Source organism: Wolffia australiana, chromosome 18 (genome assembly GCF_029677425.1).
Source record: "Wolffia australiana isolate 7733 chromosome 18, ASM2967742v1".
In the NCBI taxonomy this organism is placed as follows: domain Eukaryota; kingdom Viridiplantae; phylum Streptophyta; class Magnoliopsida; order Alismatales; family Araceae; genus Wolffia; species Wolffia australiana.
Window position 1 is genome coordinate 2,577,201 of NC_135852.1, and position 14,629 is coordinate 2,591,829.

The 14,629-nt window shown below is 38.5% G+C and overlaps 1 protein-coding gene across 3 annotated transcripts; it reads left to right on the forward strand.

The window, feature by feature from the left end:
- The first annotated feature begins 2,473 nt into the window (after nt 1–2,473).
- Nucleotides 2,474–14,126, forward strand: VAD1 (GRAM domain family protein). 3 transcript variants are annotated; one of them, XM_078589870.1, is made up of 18 exons: nt 2,474–2,771; nt 2,850–2,912; nt 5,735–5,785; nt 5,912–5,977; nt 6,841–6,936; nt 7,071–7,172; nt 7,379–7,479; nt 7,885–7,994; nt 8,155–8,195; nt 8,276–8,363; nt 8,439–8,525; nt 8,651–8,705; nt 10,474–10,540; nt 10,688–10,784; nt 11,159–11,220; nt 11,307–11,349; nt 11,443–11,735; nt 13,728–14,126. In XM_078589870.1, exons 1-18 carry the CDS (start codon nt 2,664–2,666, stop codon nt 13,959–13,961), a joined length of 1,764 nt encoding a protein of 587 aa, XP_078445996.1. In that variant the 5' UTR covers nt 2,474–2,663; the 3' UTR covers nt 13,962–14,126. The 3 variants fall into 3 exon arrangements, with proteins under 3 accessions (XP_078445996.1, XP_078445997.1, XP_078445998.1); XM_078589871.1 differs by having other exon boundaries at nt 2,694–2,771; nt 7,127–7,172; XM_078589872.1 differs by lacking the exons at nt 2,474–2,771; nt 2,850–2,912 and adding an exon at nt 4,725–4,881 and having other exon boundaries at nt 7,127–7,172.
- The last annotated feature ends 503 nt before the right edge of the window (nt 14,127–14,629 follow it).

Sequence of the window (14,629 nt, forward strand, 5' to 3'; positions counted from 1 at the left end):
TAAGTATCATGTATGGATTAGAATGAATTTGTTGTACTAATGGACATTGAATAAAATATGAAAAGCAATCACAACGAGAAAAAAACTCATTGTTTTCTTGTGATGCTCAAAATATGTTAAACTAATGGATTTGTCTATGGATATGTTATATTGTCAATCAATGAAACTCTTCTACTAGGACATATCATTTATATATTATCTCTCTAATCAAGTGAACTATCATAGAAATTTTATTAATTTCCAATGAAACATTAAATCTCTAACTTATGCTGTAGCACCATTGATGCCACCTAACAATGGAATAGGATCTACGACAAAAAAGATGTCTACGAGATTAGTGATGAATACTCTCTTTGGAGAGATTAGCTTCTTTCTCTCTTGACTCCCTCTTCTCTCTTGGTAATTCTCTCTCTAGTGTCTCTCTCTTCTCTCTCTTGGTCTCCCCCTCTCTCTCTCTTTTGTCTCCCTCTTCTCTCTCTTGGTAACTCTCTCTGATGTCTCTCTCTGCTCTCTCTCTTGGTCTCTCTCTCTCTCTCTCTCTCTTGTCTCCCTCTTCTCTCTCTTGGTAACTCTCTCCCTGGTGTCTCTCTCTGCTCTCTCTCTTGTCTCCCTCTTCTCTATCTTGATCTCTCTCTCCTGGTCTCTCTTTGCTATCTATTGGTCTCTCTCTCTCTCTCTCTCTCGTGTCTCCCTCTTCTCTCTATCGGTAACTCTCTCTCTGGTGTCTCTCTCTTCTCTCTCTTGGACTCTCTCTCTCTCTTTTGTGTTTCCCTCTTCTCTCTCTTGGTAACTCTCTCTCTCTCTTGTGTGAGTTGTGTCTCCCTCTTCTCTCTCTTGGTAACTCTCTCTGGTGTCTCTCTCTGCTCTCTCTCATGGTATCTCTCTCTCTCTCTCTTGTGTCTTCCTCCCTCTCTGGTGTATCTCTCTTCTCTCTCTTGTGTCTCCCTCTTCTCTCTCTTGCTAACTCTCTCTCTCTCTGGTGTCTCTCTCTGCTCTCTCTCTTGTGTCTCCCTCTTCTCTCTCTTGGTAACTCTCTCTCTGCTGTCTCTCTCTGCTCTCTCTCTGGTGTCTCTCTCTGCTCTCTCTCTTGTGTCTCCCTCTTCTCTCTCTTGTTAACTCTCTCTCTGGTGTCTCTCTCTGCTCTCTCTCTTGTGTCTCCCTCTTCTCTCTCTTGCTAACTCACTCTCTGGTGTCTCTCTCTGCTCTCTCTCTTGTGTCTCCCTCTTCTCTCTCTTGCTAACTCTCTCTCTGGTATCTCTCTCTGCTCTCTCTCTTGTGTCTCCCTCTTCTCTCTTGGTAACTCTCTCTGGTGTCTCTCTCTGCTCTCTCGTGGTTTCTCTCTCTCTATTGTGTCTCCCTCTTCTCTCTCTTGGTAACTCTCTCTCTGCTGTCTCTCTCTTCTCTCTCTTGCTAACTCTCTCTCTGGTGTCTCTCTCTGCTCTCTCTCTTGTCTCTCTCTCTTCTCTCTCTTGTGTCTCTCTGCTCTCTCTTGGTCTCTGTCTTTTGTGTCTCCCTCTTCTATCTCTTGGTCTCTGTCTTTTGTGTCTCCCTCTTCTATCTCTTGGTTTCTCTCTCTTGGTCTCTCTCTTTTGTGTCTCCCTCTTCTATCTCTTGGTCTCTCTCTCTCTCTTGTGTCTCTCTCCGCTCTCTCTCTCTGTTTTCTCTCTCTTGGTTTCATTCTCTCCTTCTCTTATCTCTTGGTCTCTCATTCTTTCTCATCTCTCTTGGTCTTTCTCTCTTCCTCTTCTTTCTCTTTGGTCTCTTTGTCCCTTCTCTCTCTATCTTGGTCTCTCTCTTCTCTTCCTCTTATTTCTCTTTGGTCTCTCTGTCTCTTTCTCTCTCTATCCTGGTCTTTCTCTCTCTTCCTCATCTTTCTCTTTGGTCTCTCTGTCTCTTTCTCTCTCTATCCTGGCCTCTCTGTCTCTCTCTTCCTCATCTTTCTCTTTGGTCTCTCTGTCTCTTTCTCTCTCTATCCTGGTCTCTCTCTCTTCCTCTTATTTCTCTTTGGTCTCTCTGTCTCTTTCTCTCTCTATCTTGGTCTCTCTGTCTCTTTCTCTCTCTATCTTGGTCTCCCTGTCTCTTTCTCTCTCTATCCTGGACTCTCTCTCTCTTCCTCATCTTTCTCTTTGGTCTCTCTGTCTCTTTCTCTCTCTATCCTGGTCTCTCTCTCTCTTCCTCATCTTTCTCTTTGGTCTCTCTGTCTCTTTCTCTCCCTATCTTGGTCTCTCTGTCTCTTTCTCTCTCTATCTTGGTCTCCCTGTCTCTTTCTCTCTCTATCCTGGTCTCTCTGTCTCATTCTCTCTCTCTCTCTTGGTGTCGCTCTCTCTCTCTTGGTGTCGCTCTCTCTCTCCGTCCTGGTCAATTGTCACTTTCATCCACTTCCATCTCCCTCGGTCTCTCTCCTACTCTTCGTCTCTCTCTCTCTCTCTCCTCTCACTCCTTCTCTCTCTTCTCTCTCTTCTCTCTCTTTCTCTCTCCTCTCTCTCTCCTTCTCTCTCTGCTCTATATCTCTCCGTCGTGGTCCGTCGTCGCTTTCATCGTTCTCTTCGATCTCGCTGTCTCCTCTTCACCTACTCTCGATCGATTCCTGCTCTCTCTTCCCCTCCAAGCTCGAGATCATCACACTCTAGAAATCGTCGAATTCCATCAAAAACCATAAATCCATGGCCGTTGAATCGGCAGATGAGCCGCGAAGGGAGGCGGTTGGATCTTCCGAGGGTTCTACATCGGGTCGCCGCGTCTCTTCTTCTGATTCTGACGCCGACTTGATGGTACGCCTCTCTAATCATGAAATTACGTGTTAATTTCACTTCGAATGGAAGTTTGTTTCAACGCATGGGCGTTTGCAGAATCAGGTGATGTCGGCAAGGAGCGAGGAGTATCGGCTCTTATTTCGTCTTCCACACGACGATGTATGTGTTTTTCTCTTGATTTTTCTGCTCGTTGGAAGAGTTTTGGGGGATTTAGATGGTTAGGTGTTATTTGCATGTTGCTTTTATTGGGTGAACGCGTTCAATTATGTGCTGTGTGTTGCATGGCGTGGGTGTTGTTTGTAAGGTTTTGCTGAATTCTTTAGTTTTCTTTGATTCGGTTGAGGATTTGGTTGAGCATTCTGTTGAAATTCCACTTTGCATTTAATTTGCTTGATTTATGGAGAAGAAGGAAAAAAATTACCGAACAAGTGGAACAGTGCATGATTTCATACCATTTTTTTAGAGTGTAGAACCATAGAAATAATGCCAATTTCAATACCCCTTCTGCATTCTTTTCCATGTAATCACCTTCGGTTCTTGAGTTTCGGATTCCTTGAATCCGTTATGAAACTACCTCCATCTTTTCCTCTAGCAAGGGCCAGAGGTTACAATTCCCTTCTTCTCGTGCATTCTATGGCCTAGAATTTTGTTAGAAAGTGCTCAAGATAAACTTATTGGGTTGTGGAGAAATAACTCAACATCACAACATCGGCCCTTACTGACTTGTGTGAACTAATACATGTTTATGGGACTTGCGGCTGACTTTATCTGCCCAGATTCTATGTCAGATTTTCAAGTACACTGATTTCTTAATTTTTTAATTTGTCTTTTCTGGTTAGTGTATTCTTCTTTTTGTCCCTTTGAAGATTTTACATATAGATTACATATTTATTTATTTGCGCTACACTTAAGTAGCCCCCGCAGTCAGAGTTGAATACGTTCAATCTCTTTGAAGCTTATTTCTCCCTTATGTGTTCTCCTTCCTGAGAGAGTTTCTTCTACTGTGCATCGTCTCACATATGCCCTTGTCGGGTAACATATGCTGTCATCCTGCTTACAAGAAACAATATATACCTGCAATTTCTACGTTCATCAGAGATCTGATAAACCATTTCCAAAGTGAAGGCGGTGTAAGGCGATCAGTTCCTCATTCTGCCTCATTTAGAAAGTGCAATGTAACTATGATATTGATAAGGTGACAGATATTTGATGTTAATATGAATAAATTTGAGATTGAGACACAAAAAAGTTTGTATAGATGGGCAAGACAACTAAAATTCCATCCCCCAGAGGATGGAAACCTAGGGCTGAAGAAAATGGGGAGAACCAGCAAAGGTGACCGATTGCTCTATGAAATGGAACATGTAGCTATGTAGGGAGAACTCATTATCTAATGGCCAATTGTACCTCAAATTGAAGATAATAAAAAAAAATACAGGGTCTTTCATCAAACTTGCGGGTAGAATCTTCGGGAAAGAATGGTACTCCGAACCCTGTACCACTAAACCTTGGTGAAATAATAGTGGGGTGAAAGGGGGTGCTGATGCCTTTTTGATCTGATGTTAACTTGGACAGCTAAGAGGCATATTTGCCTAAAGGGTGCACACAATCATATGGAATTACTTACTTTTTTACATAGTGCTCCAATTAAAAAATAACATCACTCAAATATTTATAGCATCAGTAGCCAGTCTTGAATGTGCACTCCACCAATTTGATGTGAAGATCCTGTTTAGACATAGGAGTTCTTTATACACTATTTATTATACATATGTGTCCTGGAATTTCTGCTCTGGTGGTCTCTGTAGACTTAATAATTATCACCGGATATAATATTGACACGATCCAAGTATTCAGTCAAAGATTTTCAAAGTAGTTTGACATTAAGTTCTTTGGAAGCTGGAGACATTTCTCTTCTCATTTTTGTCATTCCATTGTCTCTTCTTCTCAGAAAGTTGCTTCCACGGCTTTGGATTTTATTGAGTTGTCTCAGTTACCATGGGTTCGTATCAGAATATTCTACCATGTTTGTGGGAAGATCAGAACTGTCGCAAATATCCGCAACAAGGTTCTCCCAGGACCTGCCTATCCACACACAGCTTGTGGGGTTGGGGGTGCTGAACATATGGTTGTTTACCCTTTCTTCTGGATTTGCCCTTTATGCACAATTATTTTCAGTTTAGCGTGTAATATTCATAATGCCATTTTGTAGATCCAGCCACCTTAGGATTCACATAATGGTTAGTTGTCTAACCCACGTCTTACTCATAATCTACATTTAAATGGGTGTCCTCACGATGAACGGAATGAGTTTTTATTCGAAAAACCTGGCAAAGGCTGACGCCGGTGGATATCAAGGTTCCGGGAGATAATCGTCTGATAAGATCCTTGATACCACCGCAAATAATGCCAGAAATATTCCAAGAATGCTTTCAGAAAAAGAACTTATTCATAGTACACCGATCCTGTGGATCAACAAACTCACAAGGAAGATGTACCGGAACGAGTGTTCACAGAGAGAGAAGATTGAGAGGGGAAATGGAAAAGGAAACAGTGGAGCAAATCTGGGATCGCCACCATCCAGTGAAGAGGATCTCCGGCTGGCCCCAAATCGAGAATGCGACTTCTACCTTCAAGAAAAGCCAATACCCATTTCTTGATCACGGCCTTTATTTATAGACATTATTCTTCCCCACCCTCTGTTGCTTTATTCAAATTTTCGCACGTGCCTTAGTGAGTCCCATGTGTGGCGATCTTCCTCTGTTTTTTTCTTTGATATGTCTTCATAAGGTTCTTATCATCTTCCATGGTGATGATCAACAGTAATATTTGTAGATAGCTAGAGGTTGACTGCATAACCTTTCAGCAAAAGGGATTTGATGTGTTCTTCAAACAAATTTTTTTGGTGAATTAGATCACCAGTAATCTTTATTTATTTCTTTCTCCCATTAACCTTGTTTGTAATATGTTTTCATTCTTAGGCTTTAATCCAAGACTTCAATTGTGCAATCCATGAGAATTTTCTCATCCAGGTTGGTACTTTTTCCTTGCTTAACATTGCTCATTGTCTATTTTGCATATTATTCTACTGATGACATTCGAAATATATTTTTGTTCTCCTATTATCTAATATAAGCTTATTTTGAAACAATTTCCAGGGCCATATGTACTTGTTTCTTCATCATATCTGTTTCTACGCCAATATTTTTGGGTTCGAAACAAAGGTAACCCAAGGGACCCATTTTATGACTTCCATTTAATTTTGTTGTCTTTTAGGAAAAGTCGGCAGTCTTTCCATTGCTCACTCTTTTACCCACTGGCTAGCTCACAGCTATTGCATTGTTCTTCTTATCACTTGGATTAAATCTTGTTTCATCTCATGTCCAGTATTTTAATGATATTGCTACGTCTGACTACTTGAAGCTTTTAGTAGTGCCTCGTTTTGATTATTTTTACTCCTGTGACCCAATTAATTTAGGTTCTTGGATTAGTAATTGTTAATATTCATTTCAGATCGCTCTTATAGTTAGATGTTTTATCAGTCTAGATGGTTTGGGTATCTATGATTAATTTTCACCAAATTTCTCTGACTTAGTTTGTTGGGGGTGTTTTGGTGTCGTAAATTGCATGATTTCTCATATATATGTATATGCTGAAAAGATAGTGTTTTTTCTGCAAAAATTAAATTGCACTAGTATTCATAACATATACCATGCTGGATAAGGACATTATGCCTTCTTTTTAAAATCTACTGGTCTCAACCTCTTAAGTAAAGTCCACACCATGATGTTCTCTTGTAAAGAAACCATCGTTTGATGTAGATTTATGGTTATGACAAAAGAATATGATGTTTAAGCTTTTATCTGTAATTAGTTGGACCATCTACGCAACAGATATCTGTAATTGCTCGAAATTGTAGTTTTTGTGAGAAAAGACCCCATTAATCTCTTCCGCATATAAAATTGGTCCATCCATCAGGCTTATAATTTTTTCCAATCGAGAATGTGGTTCATGCTTGCACTGAATTATACTTTTAATATATCCTCTTGTAATATTTTAATAATAATATCCCAATTATCTTTTGTAGAAAAAAATACCTTTCAAAGAGATTACATTGGTTCAGAAAGCGAAGACTGCGGGTATATTTCCTAATGCAATCGAGATTCTTGTTGGAGAAAAGAAGGTACACGATAACAAACTCTAACGGTATGAAGTTTGTGGAAATGCCAGATTATTCCTACTGATATCGATTCCGCTGGCATTTTTCTATTTAAAAATATCAGCACCTATCATTAATTGCAGAAGACCATTTTGCAGCACTTTTTTGGGTCTTTTCTGTCCCGTGATGAAGCTTATCGACTCATTTTGGATAGGTGGTCGCTGCATAATGCTGACGCCAATGATGTTCTTAATAATCAGGTTCAAACTTTGCAAAGCCAAGTGATAGAATACAATAAACTGTTTGACGATTTTTGAATATACCTTTGACGCATCCTCTCCTCTCTAGAATTCCATCTTCAAGATTGGTTTGGCACTGTCTATTTTGCTGTGATAAATAAGTATTTGAACTTTTAAGTTAAGAAAATTTTTGAATAACATTAAATTTACGGAAATATGATTTTCAGGACCGAAATTCTGAAAATGGGAGCCAACGAAATTCCGTCCCCACACTGGAAAGCAACAAAGGACCAAAGCAGCCTAGTTTGGACTTGAATTTTACGGAGAGGTATCTTTTCTGGCTAGTACAAGTCTAGTGAACTTCTTGATCCATTAATTTGTTCTGGGAGGAATTTCGTATTCTTCATTAGTCTTTGCCGTCAGGTAGAGAATGAAGAAAGGGCAATGATGAGTTGTCATCATCCCATCATTCATCCTTGCCAGGATGACAAAATTGTCACTGTCATCATCTCTTGTATCTAGGTAGGATGACAGTAATCATTATCCTCACTCAGGCTGCTAAAATGACAATGATGATGACTAGTTTCAGATGGTAATGGTGGTTTTCATAATCAGTGACAAACGATATTCTTGACTCCTCTTTATTATCACTTATATAATTTTTCCAAAACAATATCACCTATATAATATTTTTTCTTGAATAAAATGTTCACTTATATGATATTATCTTTAGTCTTCCACCAGGGATACCAGAAACCGAGGCTACTATTGTGGAAGGGATCGCTGACCTATCTGCTGGCATAGAATCTCTTTGGCAAATTGAAGACGTTGATGCGCCTAATGGTTGGTTATCAAAATGTTGTTGACAATTTTTAGAAATATGAATTTGAAAGTGTTATGGTACATCTTGATTTTTTTATGTGTGATTTTTAAATTCATTCGACTGCGTCCGATTAATGATTTTGAGGTCATTGTAATTGAAGTGTTTTATTTTTGCTGGCAGTCCCGGAACACTTTACCCTTGTTGCTGAAGGCACTTTTCCTGTACGTTGGATAATTCCTTCTTGTATCTGTGTACTGATGTTTATTGTTTGTGCTTAACATCTGAAGCGGTTTTCCTATAGGTTAATATTGAGGAATTCTTTTATCATTTCTTCTCAAATGACGCCATCAAATTCTTTCAAAAATTTCGGGAAGACTGCGGAGATACAGGTTCTTTTTCTTCTTTCATAAGCTAGATGTGGATATGTTTCTTTTTGTTGACGTCACTTTTGATTCTTCCTCCAGATTTTCGTTGCACTGCTTGGCGGCGCCATGAACAGTTTGGACATATTCGTGATTTATCGTTCACTCATCCTTTAAAAATATTGTTCGGTAGTATATCGATGATCTCTTATTTCCCTTTTCCATTTTGTTGTTTTATATTAGATTTTCTTTCTTTTTTTTTAAAAAATATGAAATTTTGTTTTAAAACTTACGAAAACGTATTCTAATTGAAGGCCCTAAATCTGGAAGCTGTAAAGAGAGGCAAAACTTTCGTGCCTACAGAAATAGGTATCATCTTACGTTCCTCATCATGAGCTGCATTGACTGCGTTGTTTGTTGACTGCGATGATTTTTGTTCTATGGAAGTCTTTTTTTTTTAATTTTCGAAATTCTGTTGTTACACTCAAACTAAATCTTAAAAAAACTCCTGATGAGATTTATTGAGTTTGAAGAAGGGACAGATGATGGAATAGTGTCAAGTCAAGAAGCTACTGCTGAGGACACCGGCCTGGGAGTCCTGCGGATTATGAATTAAGGGTTGGAGAAGGGAGGACAGGAGTAGAGTGGGCGAGAGAGCATTGGCTCCTCTAAAAGGTTAGAAAGGAGGAGATTGTTGGACCGATTGGTTCATCATGAGGTTGTGGACCCTCTTCTTATTTGACACATAAAATCTTAAGGTACCATATCAAATTCCTTGAAGAGTTTTCAATCCTGAAGAAACATCACAGTAAATTGGACATTAATTGGATCGATGATGTATATTTGTACTATCTTTCCATTGAACGTGAGTTTATAGTTGTTGGGACAGTGGTAGAATTACTTGTGATGGAAGTAGAAAAACCAAGAAACTTGTGTCCAGACTCCATACATCCAATGTGATACAATTCTGACAGGAGTGTCTCCTGCTTGTAAGGATTGCCAAACAATTCAATAAAAATAACATTCCGATTCAAGGATTTTGTATATCCCAAAGATGGTGGGGTTCATGGAGAAGAGAGACAGGTGTACGCTGGGTAAGAGAAGAACAGGAGTGAGAGAGGATGACAAAGGATTGCCTACGGAAGGGTTGCTGCTTTCCAGGTGGTTGTCGTAAAGCTTGTAGAACAAGGAGAAGAGGAGTCACCACCAGTAGAGAGAGAAGGGTGATAGCTAGGGTTGCTTACATCTCAATTCCCCCGAGTCTCATACTGAGGAGGGGCTTAAGTTGCCTCCTTAATAGGTTGGGCCTCTGGATTGGGCAAGCATGTCTTCTGGATCTTTTCCTCTCATAGATCCGACTCTGGATCTATGAAATACCTTCAACACCCACACATGCAAGAGACCAGTGAAGGAAGAAGGATGGCATGTAGAACCAAGAAGCCACAATGATGCTCCTGTGCTACCGTGAAGCTTTCCCTGAGGAATGCACAGATTCCTTGGATGGACCTGAGCTCTGGATCCATGACAGACCTTGAGTTCTCTCTGGAAATCTTGAGCCACCAGCTGCCAACTTGGGTTGGGATTTGTGAAAAGAAAAATCAGTATTGGTTGGTGTACCATCAGGATAACTATACATCATACCTTTATCACGCCTGGTCCACTCTGTTCTATAATGAGGATCCCTGTTGGTCGATCATCTTAAGGGAACATTTACAAAAATAAAAACAGGTTTAATAAATATTATAAATAGAAAGAAGTAGAAGAAGCTAACTCTTTCTGACAGACTATAATGCCCCAGTGGTCTAAGGAGCTACAGGTTCATATCATTAACCTCCTTAGTCAACTATAGCTCAGATCAGTGAAAGTAAATTATTTAAAATCAGGTCATAAAGTATAGGATGTAGGCTCAACTTGATATCTGATCTCTTATGAATAGGAATCATTCTCAAAATTGTAAAATTGATTCGATCTCTCCTTGACATTTTGAAAATCTTGAACAACTGAAGAGAAATAGTTCTGATTTGTCTCCAGAATTTTTCCTTTTTCTTCTTGGGCCTTCTTTTCTTTCGAGTCGTTCAAATTTTCTGTCAGACATTTACTTGCTTGTGGTAAATCTGTCTCTTAATCACCTTGGCAGACATCTGGTCGTTGAGACATCACAACAAGTTAGCGATGTGCCTTTCGGAGATTACTTTCACGTGCAGGTAGATCTATTCTTAACTTTAAATATCTTTTCTGATCAACTGTGACAAGAATTACATCTATTCTTCCCTTTTCTCGTGCTACCAAACTTGGCGGGCTTATGGGCATGTCCTTTGAGGACATTCTTTGATCGCATTTCTTTGTTCCAGGGACTGTGGGTTGCTGAACAAGATTCTTCAGGGGAAAATCGTTGCAATCTGAGGGTATATATAAATGTAGCATTTTCAAGAAAGCTTTTATGGAAAGGTCTTGATTTTCTATCTTGAGTTAATGCGACAATTTGATTTAGAGCCTTATTCTAGATTTAAAGGGAAAGAAAAAAGATTTTTTGTCATTTTTCAGTCATGAATAGCTCTTCGAGAAACTGATCTTTTTGAAATAACAACAATTTATCTGTGATTACATAGTGAACATAGAATATCAGTGATTCTCATTAATTTTGGGCTTACACTCACATACTTTCATTCCGTTCCAGCTGCCCTACTAAATAGGCGACACAAATTTGCATAAAACTCCCTACTTAAAGGCTGCTTAGGCATTCTTTAAAAAAAAAATCTCCCCCTTTATCTAACATCAGCACATTGATATCCTCACTACCATAGTTCTCTGTCATTTTTCAGGGAAAATAGAACAATCTACGCGAGATGAATGCAGTATTGTCTATAGTATCTGGATCAGAAACGTATGGAAATCTGTATCTGGTTCTTTAACATTGATCTTATGCCACTGCTTTTCTGTTGAAATACACATTGTATTTTCTCATTCTAGGCACACGAACTGGTGAAGCAAAAATTAGCGCTGAAAGATCAAGGTTTGTCTTGATTTGACAAAATTAACAAAAAATTACTTCATTTTCTGATTATCTTTTTTTTACTATCCTCTTGTCTCGCTTCTAAAATGATAGACTTAGGCGAACCAACCGATCATGTCCTGGATAATCCATCGCCGGAGCCTGAAGTCTATACAACTGGTTTGCAAGTTGCTGGAGCTTCCAAACGGGTAATGATTTCGTTGTCCGAGGTCAGGAATGTTTTGTCTCAGGTCTTCGGGCCAATACAGGAAGCACTTAGATTATCCACGGCTATGGTATCCTTGTCAAGAGATTCTTGTGTGGCTCTCGGCTTGCATCTGAAGAGACAATCAAACTTTCTTCTGGCAATGTTGGTTGCTCTTGTGGCCATCTCTTTCCTGATGCAGGTTAGTAAAAGAACTTGTGGGCGTTTGATTTTGGTAAATCTAGATCAGAAATTTTTTGGGTATCTTTGGAATTAATAATAATTATTTCTGAGGTTTTTAATTAAAATTTATTAAATTCTCTTGCGTTTTTCTGTGTTTTCTCTTGGCCTTTTTTGTCACAGCACCCGTCAACACACATTTACTCTCTTCCACTAGATCTATCTCTTAATCCAAAATTGCGTAGACACTTAATTGATGAGTATGTCCTTAAAAATATTTTGTTTTAGAGTGCGGTGAAACAGGGTTATCACCTTTTTTTGTCACAGCACCCGTCAACACACATTTACTCTCTTTCACTAGATCTATCTCTTAATCCAAAATTGCGTAGACACTTAATTGATGAGTATGTCCTTAAAAATATTTTGTTTTAGAGTGCGGTGATACTGGGTTATCACCTTCACTGATCGGGCCTTTAAACATTCTTTGAAATAGGAAGCTATTGTGTTTTTCAGAAACTTGTAACTTTTATTCTTTATTTTATTATAAATAGAATGGTGGTCACAATGCTTATATTTATTTATTTAATTAGGGAGTTCATCGCAACGTACCTTTATTTTCTTACTACTGTTCTACCTTTGCTCCCTGCCTGGACACGTACTAGGCTTAATTTTGTTTAGACACTTATTGTGATGAGAACTTTCAAGAACTTATTCTAAGAAACAATTAGGATTAATACACGTTTTTTGCAATCTTAAAATATTTGCATTTATCTTTGATGATGAGATGACCTGTAGTTTTTTGCCTAAAAGCGGTAAGGACAATGAGTATTATGTTACAAGCCTGGTTTACACGAAGCTGATAACAGCTCTGGTCGGATAATTCTAAATAGCTGTGGTAAGAATCATTCACAATATGTGGTAATGTACTCGCTCCAAATCTTCGAGAATTGTCTTTCTGAAATGGATCAACATGGTGTCTCAAAATAGTAACGATTCAAATAGTAGTACCATGTGATCAATAGGAAACGTAGTACCATGTGATCAGCAAGAAACGATTCAATAGTAGTACCATGTGATCATTAGGGAAGGATACACAGAGAGAACTCTCTGCAAGTGTTCTATGTGATCAATGGGAAATGTAGAAAGAGTCAGCAAGTCTTCTCCCAAAGTTTTGTTAAGGAAGAGCTGGATCAGTTCTCCCTCTTTGACGAGGCTGGAGTATCTTAAGCTTTCCTTGCCAACCGCTTCTTCTTGAAAGAAATGATGGACTCTCCTGATTATTTGAATATGACTTGCGCGGCTTCAGTTTGTACATGCGGGATGATGGTGCCTCCTCTTGGTATCATCATAGATCCTTAGATGGACCTTATCATTTTTTTTTGTACAACAAAAGGTCGGGACCTTATCGTATTAGTACACATTTAATTTATTGATCCTGGTTAATTTCTCTCAACCTGTTAAGGCATTAGTCTTTTTATTTCTACTTAAGAAGATTCGAATTTTTTATAAGATTTCTCAATATTTAAACAGAGTGCATTCATATCTTCATGAATAGGGCTCCGACCATTTAAATTCTAAGGAGTACATGTTTCTCGTTTCATCTGCTAAACATGCACATTTTTATGCCTAGACAATGAGTAGTTCTTTGTCAGGCATAAATCATCAAAGTACTTCCCTTCTTCCTTTCAGTATGTTCTGTTTTATAATTTTAAGTTTGGATTTTTTCTTCTTATTTTTTGTATGAGATTGAAAAAAAACTATTTTGAGTATCTTATGATTTAACATAATGATCTGGAAAAACAATTAATTCTATCTCAACTTTCTACGTAGTTTCTGCTCCTGGGTTTTGATTCTAAGTTTTTCCTCGCATGGTCTTTATTTCTGGCCAGATAAAAAAAAAGCTCTTTTAGTTTTTTTATAAATTAAAATTAATGATCAGGAATTATTTTTTTTACAGTTAATGGGTTTTGTCAAATATCCAAAATATGATAAGTTTGGGTCTTTTGGGTTTCAGCTGGCCTCTGTGATTTTACTCTCCAGAGGCCCAAGGATAACTGTAATTTCCCAGGGAACTTACATGAATAGCTTCGACGGAGAGCGAGCAGAAGTTATAAACTGGATGGATGAAAGGGTCCGCAGTCTCGGCCGTGAGATGCAAATAATGGAGAACCGATTGGAACGGATGCGGCACGAGTTTCTGTTCTTGAAGAATCATCTGCATGATCTTCAGACACACAGAACAGAATGATGCATAAATCACACGTTATCACGGAGAGATGTTGTCGTCAACTGCCTCCAGTGAAGGTTTAGCCTTCATTCATTATCAAAATGAAGGCTTGAACTAATGCTTTTTAACAGATCTCTGATATGTTTCCGACGTGCCGATCCGGACCTGTCGTCGTTCGTTTTGTTCTACCTTTCTCACTATCTCCTTCTCTCATACCTTCAATGAATATTTTTCAGTATAGGTTAACAATCTCTCACTTTAATTGGTACTAATAAGTGTACTAAAAATACACTTATTAGTACTAATTTATAGGGGTAAAAAATATGAAAAATACACTTATTAGTTCTAATTTATAGGGGTAAAAATTATGAGAACAGAAAATAAGTGTGTTATAGGCCCATGTATCCCCTCGAATCAGAGGAAAGCAAGAGCGGCTCTGCAAGAACAAAACAGCCCTTAGAACTAGGATTAGTGTGTTATAGTTCTTTATTTTTGCCTGCAGATATTAAAAGTTTTCTCAGTTTGCTGGTTGCTCCTATTGAAGGTTGTTCAAAATTAGACACTATATATAATATTCTCTGTTCTTTCCACTTTGGCAATATTCTCAAGTTGATCATGGAAATATGTGTTGTTATCAAACCAATGGAGCTCAACAATAATTATTGTGAGTATGGCTACAGGTGAACATT